The sequence below is a fragment of the Rasamsonia byssochlamydoides genome (assembly GCF_041956645.1).
Source record: "Rasamsonia byssochlamydoides strain NRRL 3658 unplaced genomic scaffold VTN77scaffold_21, whole genome shotgun sequence".
In the NCBI taxonomy this organism is placed as follows: Eukaryota; Fungi; Ascomycota; class Eurotiomycetes; order Eurotiales; family Trichocomaceae; genus Rasamsonia; species Rasamsonia byssochlamydoides.
This window is the reverse complement of record NW_027192404.1, coordinates 78,875-93,971: the sequence shown is the minus strand read 5'-3', so window position 1 is coordinate 93,971 and position 15,097 is coordinate 78,875. Positions and strand designations below refer to the sequence as shown.

General features: G+C 50.3%; 7 protein-coding genes across 7 annotated transcripts; 5 read left to right on the top strand and 2 right to left on the bottom strand.

The window, feature by feature from the left end:
* Window positions 1-232: 232 nt before the first annotated feature.
* Window positions 233-3,942, top strand: VTN77DRAFT_3042 (uncharacterized protein; the record flags this gene model as incomplete). Its single annotated transcript, XM_069418949.1, has 2 exons — window positions 233-2,870; window positions 2,933-3,942. The coding sequence occupies 2 exons, from the start codon at window positions 233-235 to the stop codon at window positions 3,940-3,942; spliced, it is 3,648 nt and encodes a 1,215-aa protein (XP_069278842.1).
* An 859-nt stretch (window positions 3,943-4,801) lies between these two features.
* Window positions 4,802-6,231, top strand: VTN77DRAFT_3041 (uncharacterized protein; the record flags this gene model as incomplete). The annotated part of the gene is made up of 2 exons (XM_069418948.1): window positions 4,802-5,519; window positions 5,636-6,231. The coding sequence occupies 2 exons, from the start codon at window positions 4,802-4,804 to the stop codon at window positions 6,229-6,231; spliced, it is 1,314 nt and encodes a 437-aa protein (XP_069278841.1).
* A 721-nt stretch (window positions 6,232-6,952) lies between these two features.
* Window positions 6,953-7,693, bottom strand: VTN77DRAFT_3040 (uncharacterized protein; the record flags this gene model as incomplete). Its single annotated transcript, XM_069418947.1, has 4 exons — window positions 6,953-7,096; window positions 7,160-7,343; window positions 7,414-7,465; window positions 7,531-7,693. The coding sequence occupies 4 exons, from the start codon at window positions 7,691-7,693 to the stop codon at window positions 6,953-6,955; spliced, it is 543 nt and encodes a 180-aa protein (XP_069278840.1).
* Window positions 7,694-8,427: 734 nt separating this feature from the next.
* VTN77DRAFT_3039 (uncharacterized protein) lies at window positions 8,428-9,039 on the top strand (the record flags this gene model as incomplete). The annotated part of the gene is made up of 1 exon (XM_069418945.1): window positions 8,428-9,039. The coding sequence occupies one exon, from the start codon at window positions 8,428-8,430 to the stop codon at window positions 9,037-9,039; it is 612 nt and encodes a 203-aa protein (XP_069278839.1).
* A 1,121-nt stretch (window positions 9,040-10,160) lies between these two features.
* VTN77DRAFT_3038 (uncharacterized protein) lies at window positions 10,161-11,321 on the top strand (the record flags this gene model as incomplete). The annotated part of the gene is made up of 2 exons (XM_069418944.1): window positions 10,161-10,421; window positions 10,488-11,321. The coding sequence occupies 2 exons, from the start codon at window positions 10,161-10,163 to the stop codon at window positions 11,319-11,321; spliced, it is 1,095 nt and encodes a 364-aa protein (XP_069278838.1).
* Window positions 11,322-12,165: 844 nt separating this feature from the next.
* On the bottom strand, window positions 12,166-14,163 carry VTN77DRAFT_3037 (uncharacterized protein; the record flags this gene model as incomplete). Its single annotated transcript, XM_069418943.1, has 2 exons — window positions 12,166-13,969; window positions 14,027-14,163. The coding sequence occupies 2 exons, from the start codon at window positions 14,161-14,163 to the stop codon at window positions 12,166-12,168; spliced, it is 1,941 nt and encodes a 646-aa protein (XP_069278837.1).
* A 258-nt stretch (window positions 14,164-14,421) lies between these two features.
* Window positions 14,422-15,027, top strand: VTN77DRAFT_3036 (uncharacterized protein; the record flags this gene model as incomplete). Its single annotated transcript, XM_069418942.1, has 1 exon — window positions 14,422-15,027. One exon carries the CDS (start codon window positions 14,422-14,424, stop codon window positions 15,025-15,027), a length of 606 nt encoding a protein of 201 aa, XP_069278836.1.
* Window positions 15,028-15,097: the final 70 nt, after the last annotated feature.

The window sequence follows — 15,097 nt, the reverse complement described above, 5'->3', positions numbered from 1 at the left end:
AGAAACCACGAGACTGGCTGGAGATATCGTGCAGCAGTCAACACCGGTTGTATACCTTCAGTTGGCCTCAGTCATCGACCCCGGAGGTCCCGTCGTCGCTCCTTCAACATTCACGCGCTCTGCAAAAGTATCCACTTCGGTTCAATCATTGTCGGAGCAACGGAGAGCATCTCATGATCCTGGTTGCATAACCCGCCATGGGTCTGTCGACCCAGCATCCTACGTGGGGAGAATGGCCCTTAGCCGTCAACATGTCGTCCTGGCAGGCGTCGGTGGCTTTATATCCTGGGGCTTGATAGTGAGTTGGATACCGGTCGCTCGATATCTCGGCTACGCGTTTGTCTCGGGAGCTGCACTTGTCTTGATTGCTCTGTTGAGTGTGATATTGCTTACAATCAGGAGCAAATCCAATGATGAAAGACGCCGGCAGACCTCTCCGACAGTAGCCTTTTTGAGCCCGGATAATTGGAGGAAGGAAGTGGACAATTATCGAAAGAATGCTGCATACGAACCCAGCTCGCTATATTCCCAGTCCTTCGTCGTCTCTGAAGGCATCGATGAGCTTCTCCGACTGGTTTCTCGCGACTTTATCTCCTCGTGGTATCGAAACATCAGCAGCAGTCCGGTGTTTGTCCATGAGGTGGACAAGGCGCTAAGGATCGCTCTGGGCAACCTTCGCGACAGGCTTCTGAGTGAAGACTTGGTCTCAATCGTCGTCTCGCGCATCGTCCCGATCCTGACAACGCATCTTAAAGAGTTTGACCGGGCTGAGAGAGCGGTTCGCGGAAGAAACTTGAATCGGAACGTGACTGAATCCGAAGAGCTAGATTTGGCAATCGCGAGCAAGTATCGTGAGGGCAGGTTACACCCTGCCGTGGCTGTTTCGTTCTCCGATCAGAGGTCTCTTCAACAAGAGCATCTTCGCAAGATTGTCGTCGGGCTGCTCCCGCAGCTCCTCCCTGAGAATCTACTCAATAGTCGAGCGGTCGCAGTTTTGATAAAAGAAATCGTCGCTTGTGCTGTTCTTTTCCCGGTTGTGACGTTGCTTTCGGATCCAGACACATGGAATCAACTGATAGAAACGTACGGGCACACAGCGTTGCAGGATCGCAAGACCGTGCGAAAGCTTCGGGCGGCTCTGGATGAGCATGCATCGCCGGTGTCGAAGTCAAAACAGGCGCAACTGTTTCCAAGACTCGGGCCTAATGACTCCGAACGCGCCTTTGAACGTTTCGTTAGGGCGATCAGACGCTGCAATAATCTTTCCGATGCCAGGCGGTTTCGGGCCCAGATCGCGAGCCAACTGAAGCGAGAGAGTATGATTCCCGGACAGGATCAGGTCTATCTCCGACGCCTGGAAACCGGCAAAAGAGTTCTTGACCAGAAAGTGGCTAAACTATCAGCTACTGGAAACGCCTCCCATGCTGCAGTGGCTAGACCTGACGTGCGTCGTGACAGCGTTCCAAAGCTACAGGATGCGTCTTTGGTGGACGTTATGCACGACGTCTCCGGACTTTCGTACTTTATGGAGTTTATGGATCGTCAACATCGGATGTCTCTCGTCCAGTTCTGGATTGTCGTCGATGGGTTTCGAAATCCTCTCGAAGATGATTTTGGGGATGAGGACTCCGTTGCTTCCACTACGTGGACTGCGACTGACGTTAATGATATGATATTGATCAGCGAAACTTACTTCTCGAAACCAGAGCTGAATGTTCCAGACGAATCTCGCAAGGCTGTGAAAGCCTTTTTGAGTGCTGGCAAAAAGGCTACCCCGGAGCAGTACCGCAAGGCACGGACCGCTATTTTGACCACTCAATCCGCCGTGTTGGAAGAATTGGAGAACATTTATTACCCCAAGTTTAAGCAATCTGATCTTTATTATAAATACCTCTCGTCTGATGCGACGTCTTCGGGTCCTCTGCGGACCATGAATCGCTCTCCTGCGCTGGAAACATCTGAAAGACGACCTCTCCCTCCGCTCATGATCCGTACAATGTCCCAGACCGGGATAAAGCCGAAAGACCTACGCAGAGCTGCTGTGTCTTCTGGCGATGGGCGAAACGCAGGAAAGCTGTTCGACGATGTGGACTCTCCAAGACATTCGTTCGATTCAGAACGTTCTGCACCGCTGTTCGATGATGATTACGATACCGACCCTCTGGCAATGTCAACCTACAGTGTAGGCAATGATTCTCAGAATGGTGAAGGCGAGGCTAGGAACAATAAAGTGATCGAGACCATGGAGGCTGCGCTGAACGACATTATTACCAATGAGCCTAAAAATGGGAAAATGGATAATTTGAAGAATTCTGGGATCACTTCACCTGCGTCCTTGTTTTCCGAGGACAGAGAACGAAACTCGCCCCGCAGCTCGTTTGATGGCCCCCGGACGACAGAGAAAGCCAAACCAAGCATCGCCTCGCTCGGCCTGGTTGACCCTTCTTCTCGAACGGGAGTGTTTGATGATGAGCTTTTTCCAGACGAGAAGAAATTTATCGAGGACGAGTATGCCGACCCAGAGGAAGGTGACGAGAAAGATCTTGAGGATGAGATCCATGAAGCAGCCCCTGGAGACCTCGGGCTTGCAGAAGCAATCGCAGCTCTGACAGAGGATATCGAAAAGCTGGCAGCGCAAGAATCTGTGCTTGACGCCCTCACCCGAAAAGCCGAACTTACGAACAATACCGCCGAGCTTAGAATCCTCGGGAAGTCGAAGGCGAGTATTCAACGCGAAATCCGTCGCAAGGAAATGCAAAGACAGCAATACATAATTCAAGAGAGTGACAGCAGTCTTTATGGTCGATCGACAGTGCAGATCAAGTCGATCATGGTTGGAAAAGAGGAGGATGGGCGGGAGTATGCACTATGTAAGAATGAACATTCTTTTATCTTGGAGGTACTGTCTCATCTGACCAATCCTTGCTTCCAGACGTGATCGAGGTGCACAGAAAAGCGGGAGAGCAGATGCCCGCAGCATCATGGGCAGTCCCACGCCGATACAGCGAGTTTCACGAACTTCATCAGAAACTACGGATGAGGTACGCTTCTGTACGTCAGCTTGAGTTTCCGAGAAGACGCGTGGTGATGAAGCTCCAGAAAGACTTCTTGCAAAAGAGACGTGCCGCTTTGGAAGCATACTTGCAACAGCTTCTTCTGCTGCCGGAGGTATGTCGAAGCCGAGATCTACGTGCATTTCTATCCCAACAGGCAATATTGCCTCAGGGAGAGCCTGCCGCCGATGGGGAAACCAAAGACCTTGTTAGTCGGATCTATAATTCGGTTGCTGACGGCATGGACGATTTTCTTGGGAATATCGCTATGCTGGATCAGCTCTCTGCTGCGGGACAGAGCCTCATTTCCGCTGCTACCAACCAGCATTCTTCTTCCGAACCTGCACTGGCGACGGAAGATGCGGTGACCGCAGCAGAAGCCGAAGCTGAGTTGAATGCCTTTGAAGACCGCGAGCTGGAACCTTTCATCAAGCCTATTTGCGACCTTTTCCTTGAGGTTTTTGAGCTGAACAAGGGCAACAACTGGCTTCGTGGACGCGCGGTTGTCGTGGTCCTTCATCAGCTCTTAGGAGGGACGATTGAAAGGAAGGTCCGCGAAAGTGCGAAGTCGTTCGTTCAGGATGAATCTCTGCTGCGCTACATTTCACTTGCCAAGGATACTCTATGGCCTGGAGGTGTCTTGCGCCCGCCTGTAGTCCGCACGCCTTCGCAAAAATCAAGAAGCCGTACTGAAGCCAGCTTCATGCTTGCGGCTCTTATTCCCGATATGGCTGGCAATGTTGTTGGAAGAGCAAATGCGCAGGCGGCTGCAAGGAGGATCTTTGCGACCCTCAACAATCAGCGATTGAATATGCACTTGGTGTTTACGATCCTCGACGAAATCGTTTTAGTGCTGTTTGGTGGTGCAGACGCCGGAAGAGCTCGATAGGTGCGGAAGAAACATGGCTGGCTCTGTGTGTACGGCTTGCTGTCCCCGATTGCAGTCTATAGATTTGGGGGTTTGGTTTCACAGAATGGGTGGTTTCACTCTGTTTGACGCATTGAGATATGCAGCAAATGCATGGAGTCGAATGAGCATTGTTATGAAGGATGGTGTATTCGTTCCCCTGCGCTTGTTGCTTTTCTTCTCTTGTTTGGTGCTTCTTGGAGTTCACCGGCAATTGCGTCGATTCTGCCATGGGACGAAGCTGATGCGTTACTTGCACGTTGCTTTCTGTGTGTCTTTTGCCTATATGAACGTATATAGTTAATTAATATAAACGTACATAGCTACTTAATTAACTTAATTAACGTTATTACCGTAACCATGGAAGCTACGCAAGCTGTCAGGACCACCTATGTCCACAAATGACATGGATTTCCAAGAGCTCTGATGACAGACAGTTATGGTAACTGCCCAAGGACAGAATACGTTGCCTTCTCAGCAAGTGGGTCTGTTCTATTTCTGTATGATTTTATTTCTTGATTAAAAAGAAGTATCTGTACTCCGTACTCCGTACTGTACTCTGGACAATGAATGTTCTAATAATAGCGTGGGGTGTTATTTTAGGTTTAGGCGATTTCTGCCCCACATGCCTAATTAGTTCAAAGTTCAACCTACCCCGTACGGAGTACAGACAAGTCGGAGATGACTTCCGATCCGAACAAAGATCTCTCAGTGTGCTGGTCAAGAGCCGAGATCGCTCGCATTCGTGTTTCAATTCTCGTGATCATGGCATTCTATTCGACGTAATATAATAAATCCTTCTATCGATCGATCTTTCGTGGACGCTAGGGCTAGAAGACAGATGCGGCTCCTGAGCGGGATCCCCTCCCTCGGAGCAGCGCCCATGCTACTCCGCTCCTACACCGCAAGGATCTTTTTGGTTTTCCTGCTTCTCTACCTCCTGCTCGTGCAGTATGCACGGACACGATGCTATCGCGACCCCACGTCGGTTTTCTTCGACGCCGAGAGAGGCTATCGTCCTGCGTACTCCGCCGTGCGCACTGAGCAGGCCAACTCCTTCATTGAGCAGGTCAATTCAGGTCAGATCACCCCGTACAAGGCCTCCGACAATCCGAGTCTATGCGTGGGCGTCGCGACGATCGCGCGGAATGGCGCTCGATACTTCAAGACGGCGGTGGGGTCGTTGTTGGAGAATCTGTCCGAGTCCGAACGTGCGGAGCTGCATCTGATCCTTTTCATCGCGCACAGCGATCCGCATCAACATCCGGCTTATGAGGAGAAATGGCTACACGAGGTTGCGGACACGGTACTCCTGTACAATTGGGACGAGGTGGACAAGGCCCGCATTGTCGAGCTGGAACAGGACCACAACAAGATCTCCGGGAGGGAGAAAGGGCTGTTCGACTATACCTACCTGTTGAAAGCGTGCTATGCTGTCAACGCCTCTCATGTGGTCATGCTGGAGGACGATGTTGTCGCATTGGATGGGTGGCTTCACCGGGCTCAAAGGGCGTTGGATACTGCGGCGCGTCAGACGGCGGAGAGGGGTGCATCGAACTGTAAGTCGGTTCTTGTTGCCCCTGTATTTTTTTTATTCTTTTTTTTATGGAAGGGCGGGCCAATGGGAAATTGCGATTTGTGACGGTCTTCTGACACATTGATATGCTGGATTTAGATCTTTACCTCCGCATGTTTTATACAGAAGAATTCCTCGGCTGGAATAGCGAAGAATGGCCGGCCTACCTGTTTTACTCCGTCCTCGCTGTCGCTGCAGTCGGAGCGAGCCTCTTAGGAACCAGACACTACTTCCCCTCGACAAAACGCTTCATCCCCGACGAGACGATCCTCCTCCTCTGTACCGTCTGCACCCCCCTCCTGATCATTCTATTTTTCGCCGCAGGCCGGGTGACCATGCTCCCCATCCCGGCGGGCGTCAACGAAATGCCAAAGTTCGGCTGCTGCTCGCAGGGCTTCATCTTCCCGCAGTCCCGGGTCCCGGACCTGATCCAGTGGTACGAGTCGAAACACATCGGCTACGTGGACATGCTCACGGAGGAATACGCCGACCAGAACCGCGAGATCCGCTGGGCCATCACGCCGACCCTGCTCCAACACGTCGGCAGCAAGAGCTCCAAGGGGGACGACTTCACCACCAGACCCAAATACCACCGCAGCATGTCCGAGCGCCTGTGGAGCTTTGCCTTTGAGACAAATGACGCGGACGCTCTCCGCGCGGAACATGATGAGCAGCGTCAGCTCGAAGTTCGTTAGGAGGTGGACTGTCGAGATAAAACAAAAACAAAAGGAGATCCATGAAATTGTTTCCTTGGATATTATCGACATAGTATGATTCCCCGCGCACATATATATATGTATATATGTGTGTATGTATTATTATAATGGGTAATGTGTACTCTGGAGTACATAAGGAGTCGATCTGATCTCGTTCTCGGTGCTCATCTTATCTAAGTCGTATCTCGATATTTATTTTAATTACTCTATATACGCGCATAACCAGGTTCCGCATCGACGAGGAAATTGAAGGGATTTTTATGGATAGGATATATTCCCGAACTGGTTCGCAAGTACCCGCCTGATTGCCATACCATGGATTCTAGAGAGTGGGCTATGATGGACCAATTCCTAGAGGCTAACTACACATAAGGGTGAAATAGTCAACGTATTGTTTCATTTCTCGATTGATAAAGAATGACAGTGGAGTCTTTGCCATGACATCAAAGGAATGCATCGACCTTTCCATAGGAAACAGAAAATCATATCATATCAACAATCCTGACACCACTCACAGCCTGGATCAATAAAGACGAACACATTCCCTCTTTATCTTCGTTTCTACAGCCGCCTATGGACCGAATGAAGCCAGTACGAGCTGAGTCTGAGAGGAGAAAGAGACGTCTTGCAGAGCACAAACAGATAGCTATGAGGTACGTGTGACACAAGGCTAGGCCATCGGCACTGCTGAAGGCATCGTCTACTCGTCGTTGCTCTTCTTTTTCGATTTCTTGCTTGGGGGTGGGGCGCCTTCCTTCTTCTGGTGTACAATTAGTCTCGTCCACGACACCTCGGGATCCCACTCGAAGCCAGCGAGGATGGGTTTGTCAAGCTCGTCATCGGCCTGATGGACGGAACAGATTAGCCGCAGATTCCAACCAGAGCGGTGTCTAATACGCAACTGTACCTTCTTCTTGAATTGCTTGTATATTGCGTCTAGCGCATCTTTGATCGTGACTCCCTTGAGATTCCGGGCGGTGACTTCTAGGCCCAATGGGAAGTGCAGGTCAATCTTCTTGACAGGTGGTGTAGTGAGGAATTTCTTGAGAGCATCCTTGTCCTCCAGTGATGCGGGCGACGTGTTGAGTTTCCTGAGGCCGAATCAGTCAACAACATTATCCCATACTAAGAGGCACCGTCCAGCCGAGAGAGGCAACTCACCAGTTGAGTTTCTGCGTTTCGATTGCTATTTGCAGCGGAGTTCCCTCCTTTTCTGTAGTTTCTCAGCACCTAATTTCAATGAAGGCGCTGCGATCTGAGGTTGGAGGGAGGTCTTACCCAGATCGTTAATGTTCCGGACTCCTTCAGCCGTCGAGGAAACACGTTTATGCGTCTTCTTCTCGGCCTTCTCGACCTTTTCGACCTTCTCTACCTTCTCATCCTTGGGGGATATTGACAGACCGGCGACGGCGGAGTCAATTCTGGTGAGTTCTTCGGACATGGTGAGCAATTGATGGTGGTTGCTGGGTGAGACTTGGGGTGTCTGGAGGCCGTTACAAGGTAAACTGGTCAGAAGATGGCTTCAACCCCAGGCATTGGGAATGGTGGGAGCATGTGCACCAGGAAGGAAGCCTACCTAGATTGGTCTGGCGATTAGGGGCACAGCGTGGTGATCGGATATGTTAGGAAACAAGCCTACGAGGCAGGATTCAGGAGAAGAGAGAGGCAGGTTCAGCCACGGGGAGGGAAGGAGGGATAAGGTAAAGGAGGGGAAGGGTGATGCTGGAACCGGGGGAAGGCGCGAAACACGATCAGGAGGTCGTCGGCTGATCTCGAGGGAACGAGACCGGACCATACTTGTCACGACTGTCCAATTGAGTTCCCTCAGGAAGGAGCTCATGACATTCCAACCTTGCGGGGGATGTGCCCGCTGAATGGCTCGTCACCCTCCAAGCTGCCTTCTTTGGGCAAGGTGCCGCATGTTCCAGCCTGCTCCTGCTTGATTTGACTCTCGATGACCTCAGGACCTTGTTCTTCCTCCAACCCTGACTACAGTAGCAGCAGCATCGTGTGACGCCCCCTTTCCCCGCTGCCAGTGGCCTGCTCTCCTGGCCTTTTCAATATTAAAATTCACAGATCTCATACTGTTTCACACTTACTTCGAACAGGACCCGACGTGGACTGACACAGCCAGTCTGGGCGTACTCATACGACCAGGCCACTCGGGAGGGTCGGATGGAGTGGAGTGATAGACGGCGTCGTCACTTGTCACGCTACCATGGATTGCATGACTTCTCCCTAGTCGCTGGGCCGGTGCCCACTAAGCCCTGCACCCCGCATTCCCAGCTCTCTCCATCCGCTCCACTTGCCCGCGTGAGATTTAACCTGTGGGGTAGTTACCTACTAGCTGACGTCCACGACTCCATCCAAGCTCCAGGCGGCCGGAATACACTGAAGACTGTATGCTTTGCAATATCTGGCAGTCCTGAGAGCAATAATGTCCCTAGCTATTGGAAAAATATATACAGTGATGGTAATACTTTCAGTTCCTGGACTGTGTTGGTAGCCAACCGCCTAAAAATGTTTTCTTGGCGCCGTACAGCTCGTCAAGACGATGAAACTGTCCACGTGAGACCATGGACAGTCTTCAAAAATTACCTAGGTGTCCATTATTGCATTCTGACTCGCGGGGTAAAGACTGGTGAGTCAGGATTCAATTTCACTATTATTCTGGTACCTCTGTTCTCATCGACACATTGTCACCTGATAGTAGAAAGAACAGCTTCCCAAAACTATAATTTAGCACTCACTGACTGTACTTTGTTCTTTCTGCGTACCGGTCTCTGAACCATACAATCTGAGAAAGTTTAGATAAGCCATATATCGAGCGTAGAAATTACCAGATTTCAATAAAAAAAACAGAGAGGGAAAGAGAGAGAGACTCGAGTGGTATGGAATCACATCCGACAAAGAAAGTCACAAGCATGGTGAAAGACACAACAAAAGGACAAATATAGCCCACAAATCGTCCTTACCCAAGTAATAAATAGACGAAGCCAAGGCTTGAATGGCCCGTAATACTGGGATGCACATATGTCGTTGGAAGATCAAGGGAGCTGGAAAGCTCCTGTAAACCATATTGAAATCCTTGTTACAGCTTGCTTGATCATCCAGTTTCCCTTGTCTTTTTCCTTTTTTCTTTTTTTTTTATTGGGACTCTTTAGCAATCAGCGTTCTCTGAACTTTCGAGGGAAGCGAAAATGACTTGTGAGTTTTCGCCCTCTCCCTCCCTTACCTTTCCAGAATTATGCCTTACATGGCGAGACCAGCACTGTAACGTAGATTATATATATTCTTTACCTCTTTTTTTTCTTTGCTATCTCTAAGCCAGCTAACTATTCCAGGGCCTATTGCCAAATGCAGTTCCAAGTGAGTATATTTATTATGCCTCTGGCATACTCAGAGGAAAACTCAGTACAAGGGAAATGGTCAAGTATCCCCTGTGCACAGTACGTGAGCGGTATCCAATCACTTATGGTAAGTGACTGGTTATTGCGTATCCGGTATCAACATGAGCTCTCCTCTTCTATTTTTCAGGTGTTCTCGCATCACAAGTGACATTGTCCTGTCAACAGTATGAATTCACTCCCAGCAGTCAATAATCAATTCTCGAACGAAAAAGGGATATTGGTGAAAGTGGCGGGTGTTGCCTGCGGAACAGGGATTCCCGCAGCAGATGGCAGGCAGAAGCTTGTTTGCAGTGTTTGCAGGCGGTGTGAATGAAAGGCGGCATTACGCGCGCCTCGCTCAAAAAGTCGTAGGTAGTTCATCACAGCTTTCAGTTTTCTTTCTGTTCTCTCGACAGTCATCCTGCAGGAAAGAAAATTGACGAGTACTCCGATTCACGTCTTAACTTCCATTTCCTCTGAAAGTTTGGGAAAAGCAAAAAAGAAGACCCCTTCCTCTGAATGTCGCTCTTCGGTAACGTCAGCTCGACGACGACCACGAGCCAGACCACCACAACTGGCGATATCTCCAAGGATGTGGCTCTGACCTCGCCGCCCGAGGATAGCATCTCTGACCTCGCATTTTCTCCTGTCAGCGAGCATCTTGCTGTAGCATCATGGGACAAGAAAGTTCGCATCTACGAGATCAATGACCAGGGACAGAGTGAAGGGAAGGCATTTTTTGAACATGAAGCGCCAGTGTTAAATTGCTGCTGGTCTCCGGTGAGTAGCTTGTCATAATATCTCAGACGAACTTTATCTGACTGTGGTTGCTTTTTTCCCCTCCAGGACGGAACCAAGGTCGTTGGAGCTGGTGCGGACAAAGCGGCGCGCATGCTGGATCTTGCGGCGAACACGACAACTGCAGTCCAGGTTGCTCAACACGACGCTCCCATCCGATGCTGCCATATGATCCCTAACCCCGGAAATGCTGCATCTCCTCTCCTCATAACTGGTTCCTGGGACAAGACCGTCAAATATTGGGATCTGCGACAGGCAACTCCGATTGCGACGGTGGAATGTCAGGAACGCGTCTACACCATGGACGTCAAGAACAAGCTCCTCGTCATTGGTACTGCAGACCGGTATATTGATATCATTAATCTCGATAACCCTACGACTTTCTACAAGACCCTGCAGTCCCCCTTGAAGTGGCAGACACGGGTGGTCAGCTGCTTCACAGACGCCACTGGTTTCGCGGTTGGCAGTATCGAAGGTCGCTGTGCTATCCAGTACGTGGAGGATAAGGATTCGAGCTCGAATTTCAGCTTCAAGTGTCATCGTGAGAATCCTCCCAACAACCGTGACATCAGCAACATCTACGCTGTCAACGCCATCTCCTTCCACCCGGTTCATGGAACATTCAGCACGGCCGGCAGCGATGGCACGTTCCACTTCTGGGACAAAGACGCAAAGCACCGTTTGAAAGGCTATCCATCTGTGGGCGGGACTATCTCGAGCACGGCTTTTAACCGAAACGGAAACATCTTCGCTTATGCTGTCAGTTACGATTGGAGTAAAGGTTATTCAGCAAACACCCCGCAGTATCCCAACAAGGTCATGCTTCACCCTGTGTCTCCCGAAGAGGTGAAACCAAGACCGGGGGCAAGGAAGACGAGGTGAAACAGGAATTGTTTTTAGTCTACGATCGAAATATCTCCTTCCTTTTCTTGATATGGTCGCGAAGAAGCGCCGGTGATGCTATTTACAACGCCAGGTGAGCTTCACCAAGGTGTACTTCACCGAAGGGGGATCCCTGTCATGGGCAAATCGGAAAAGGCTTTATCTTTTTTTTATTATTTCTTTTTTCTTCCAAGCGGTTATGCAAGATATCTGGGACTGCATGCGAGCGGAATGAATTATTTTTTACGGCTGTCTATTAGTACTTCCCCTCTACATTTTTTTTTGGCTTGTTGCTTGTTTTCCAAAAGACAATGACCAACCATGTGCATGATTTTCAAAAGATGAAGAACAGAGATGAGATGGAACAGAAGATAGNCTAGCTAGCTAGAAAGAAAGAAAGAAAGCGGCATAGATAGATAGGTTAGGTACCTACCTAGGTAGATATGACGTAGCCCTTTCTCACTCATCTAATAGTGGTCTTACCGTCTTTATCGGTCTTGTCTTTCTTGTTGTCAACACGTAATCTCAGTGCCTGAGTACAGCGCATACGAAGCCCGACGGCGGTCACTTTGTTCATTCAGGAAGCTACCTACCTAGGTAGCTACATAAGTTCTTGTACGTAAGTACTGCCGTCAGTTTTTCTTGCCTTTAGTAAGAAAAGTAAAATTCACGTAACTACATCTGTCAATTGATCGATCATTCTAATTGGTTCACCCAATATCTATATCAATCTACCTTTCTATCGACTGACTGACTTACTTACACCGACCGATAGATAATCTCCACTACATAGGTATCAAGACAAGATCTCATTTGTTGTTACGGCTGCTGCTGCTAAATTTGTCTACGATGTTGGAATCGTCACCTGCGCCACTCCATCGGTAACCTTCTGCACGGCCTCGTCCTCCTGACCCTCCACTGTGGCCGTTGGGGCCTCCGCACCACCCTTTGCCGTGGCCTCGACGCTTTCTCCTTTCTTTTCCTTCTTCTTGGCCTTGCTGGCCTTGTTGGCGGCCTTCTTGGCAGCTGCCTTGGCCGCCTCTTCCTCCTTCTTCTGTCTCTCGAGCTGAGAGCCACCGTACATCTCGCGCCACTCGTCAGCCTTCTTCGGGTCGATACGTGAAAAGAGGTACTTGGCTTTGCCGATCTTGTGGCCGGGTTTGATCGCCACGGGCTTCCAGCCGTCTTTGATGTCCTCCAGAGAAGGAATGTTGGCAAATGGTGCATCAAGCTGCTCCAGGATCGATTTGGAGGTTGCGGGAAGGTAAGGCGCGAAAATGCTCGCAAGGAGGTAGATGAGGTTAATCACGGTTCCGACCACTGCCGCAGCACGCTCGGGCTCGTTCGCGATCAAGGAGTTGTCGAGTCGGTTGGCCTGGATCAGACCGTTACCGGCTTCGGCAATCTTCATGGCTGTCAAGACGCCGGCCCGGAGATGTACACCCTCCATCTCGTTGATATACTGACGAAGAAGCGCGGTGATGTCGTCAAGAGCAGGAGTAAAACTCTCTGGCACGGTGAATTCAGGAACCACCGAATTATAGGCGGCAGCGACCAGCTTTATGATTCGGTTGACCAGATTGCCCAGCTTAGCCAGCAGTTCGCTGTTGTTGCTGTCCACAAAGGACCGCCACTCAAACTGCGAATCTCCCGATTCTGGACGGTTCTTCAAGAGGTAGTATCGCCAGACATCCGGAGGTACACCAGTTTGTTTAGCGTTGTTGCCAAAGACACCGATTCCGCGGGACTTGCTGAACTTTCCATTTTCGTAGTTCAAGTACTCGGTGGTGCTGAGATGGTGTAACATGGTCCATTTTTCTCTCGTCCCAAGCTGGCAGCCGGGGAAGATAACACTGTGGAATGGCACGTTGTCCTTTCCCAAAAATTGATAGAGCTGCACGTTTTCGGGATTCCGCCACCAGAGCTCCCAATCATCAGTGTAGTTGGCAGTGATGGACGGGTAGCCGATACAGGCTTCGAACCACACGTACAGCACCTTGTTTTCGTATCCCGGAAGAGGAACCGGAACACCCCATTTCAGATCTCTGGTAATACCACGATCCTTCAAGCCCTCCTTGAGCCAAGACTCAGTAATGACCCGGGAGTTCTTGGGCCAATTGCCTTTCTCGAGTGCGGGATGCACCCATTTCTCGATTTCGGGCTGCAGTTTGTCGAGGAGAAGATGGATGTGTTTTGTCTCCCGACGGATGGGAGTGGCGCCATCAAGCTTGCATCGCGGATTGATGAGGTCGAAAGGGTCCAGTAGATGACCGCATTTGTCGCATTGATCGCCGCGGGCATCGTCGTAGTGGCATCGGGGGCACTCGCCTTCTACGTAGCGGTCTGCGAGGAAGGAGTTGTGTTTCTCACAGAAGGGCTGCTCAGCAGTCTTCTCCTCGAGGAATCCATTCTCATGGAGTTTCATAAAGACGTGCTGAGAGATTTCAGTGTGCTTCTGTGTCGGGGTGCGACCGAAGTGGTCGAATCCAATTTCAAACCACTCATACACCTCCTGGTGGATTTTGTTGTATTTCGCACACAGCTCCTCCGGCGTCACGCCCTCCTCCAATGCCTTGGTTTCCGTTGCTGTTCCGTACTCATCGGTACCACAAATGAAGAGGGTTGGCCGTCCGCAGGCTTTCTGATATCTGTCGTGGTGATGGTGGGTTAGTGAGTCAAAGAGTCAGCGCGGGCACGAGACTCACCTTGCGAAGACGTCTGCACTCAGCACCGAGCCAACAATGTTGCCCAAGTGAGGCACATTATTGACATACGGCAGAGCACTGGTAATCAGAATATTCCGCTGGCCCTCTTTGGGCAGGATCTTCTCACCAGTCGCCATGGTGTTGAGGGATGGTGGGGTTGTGGAGGGGCAAAAGAAGGGCGCATTTTGTAGCTCCGCCGCTCGAGTCGTAGTTTTTATCTGCGATGAATCATCTCTCCGCATTTCTTTTTTTTCCCTTCCCGCGCACAACTGCAGGGGTGCGTCGCTCGCTCTTCTACCAATAATCTGCGTCTATCCCTGGTTGATTCTTTGATTCCATTGCTCCTAGCAATCTTTTTCATGTTGCACAACTATTGATGGGATTTCGTCGCTGCTATGGAATCTGACTTGTTGGATAGTCTCCTCGAACTGGAGGAAAAATTCTACAAAGAAGGTTACGACTTGGGACTCTCCGATGGGGCGCAAGCAGGCTACACTGAAGGCAGCGTGTTTGCGGTGGAAAAGGGTTTCGATAAATTACTCGAGCTGGGAAGGCTGTATGGGAAAGCGTTGGTATGGACGCAGAGACTTGCCGACTCCAACATTCCACCTCGAAACCAGACGGGACAGCCAGAGAAGGGTATTGAAACAACCTTTGGCGATAATCAGTCGGTAATTCCTGATGATTTCCTCGTCGAGCCTGCGCTTTGTCAGGGAATGCCTACTCTTCCAGAGGGCGCTAGACTGACGAAGAACATCCAAACCCTTCCATCGCTGGTTGACCCCGCGACTCTCTCATTGGAGAATACTGAAGATGCCATATCGGAAATCGAGGATAGACTTAAGGCTGCGTCTCTCAAGGCCAAGCTCATCCAACGAGCCCTTGGAGAGCGGGATGACGCCTCGGGAAACATCCATCCGCATGGTGGCAGAGACGCTCAAATGCAGGGGGATGGATCCGGCAGCATCGAGGACATTAGTTCTTTGAGGATCCGGCACTGATTTTTATCTGCAACAGCAAAATGCAGGAACAAGTTCCTCAGCATCTTCTTGTTTATCTCCGTGGCGCAGA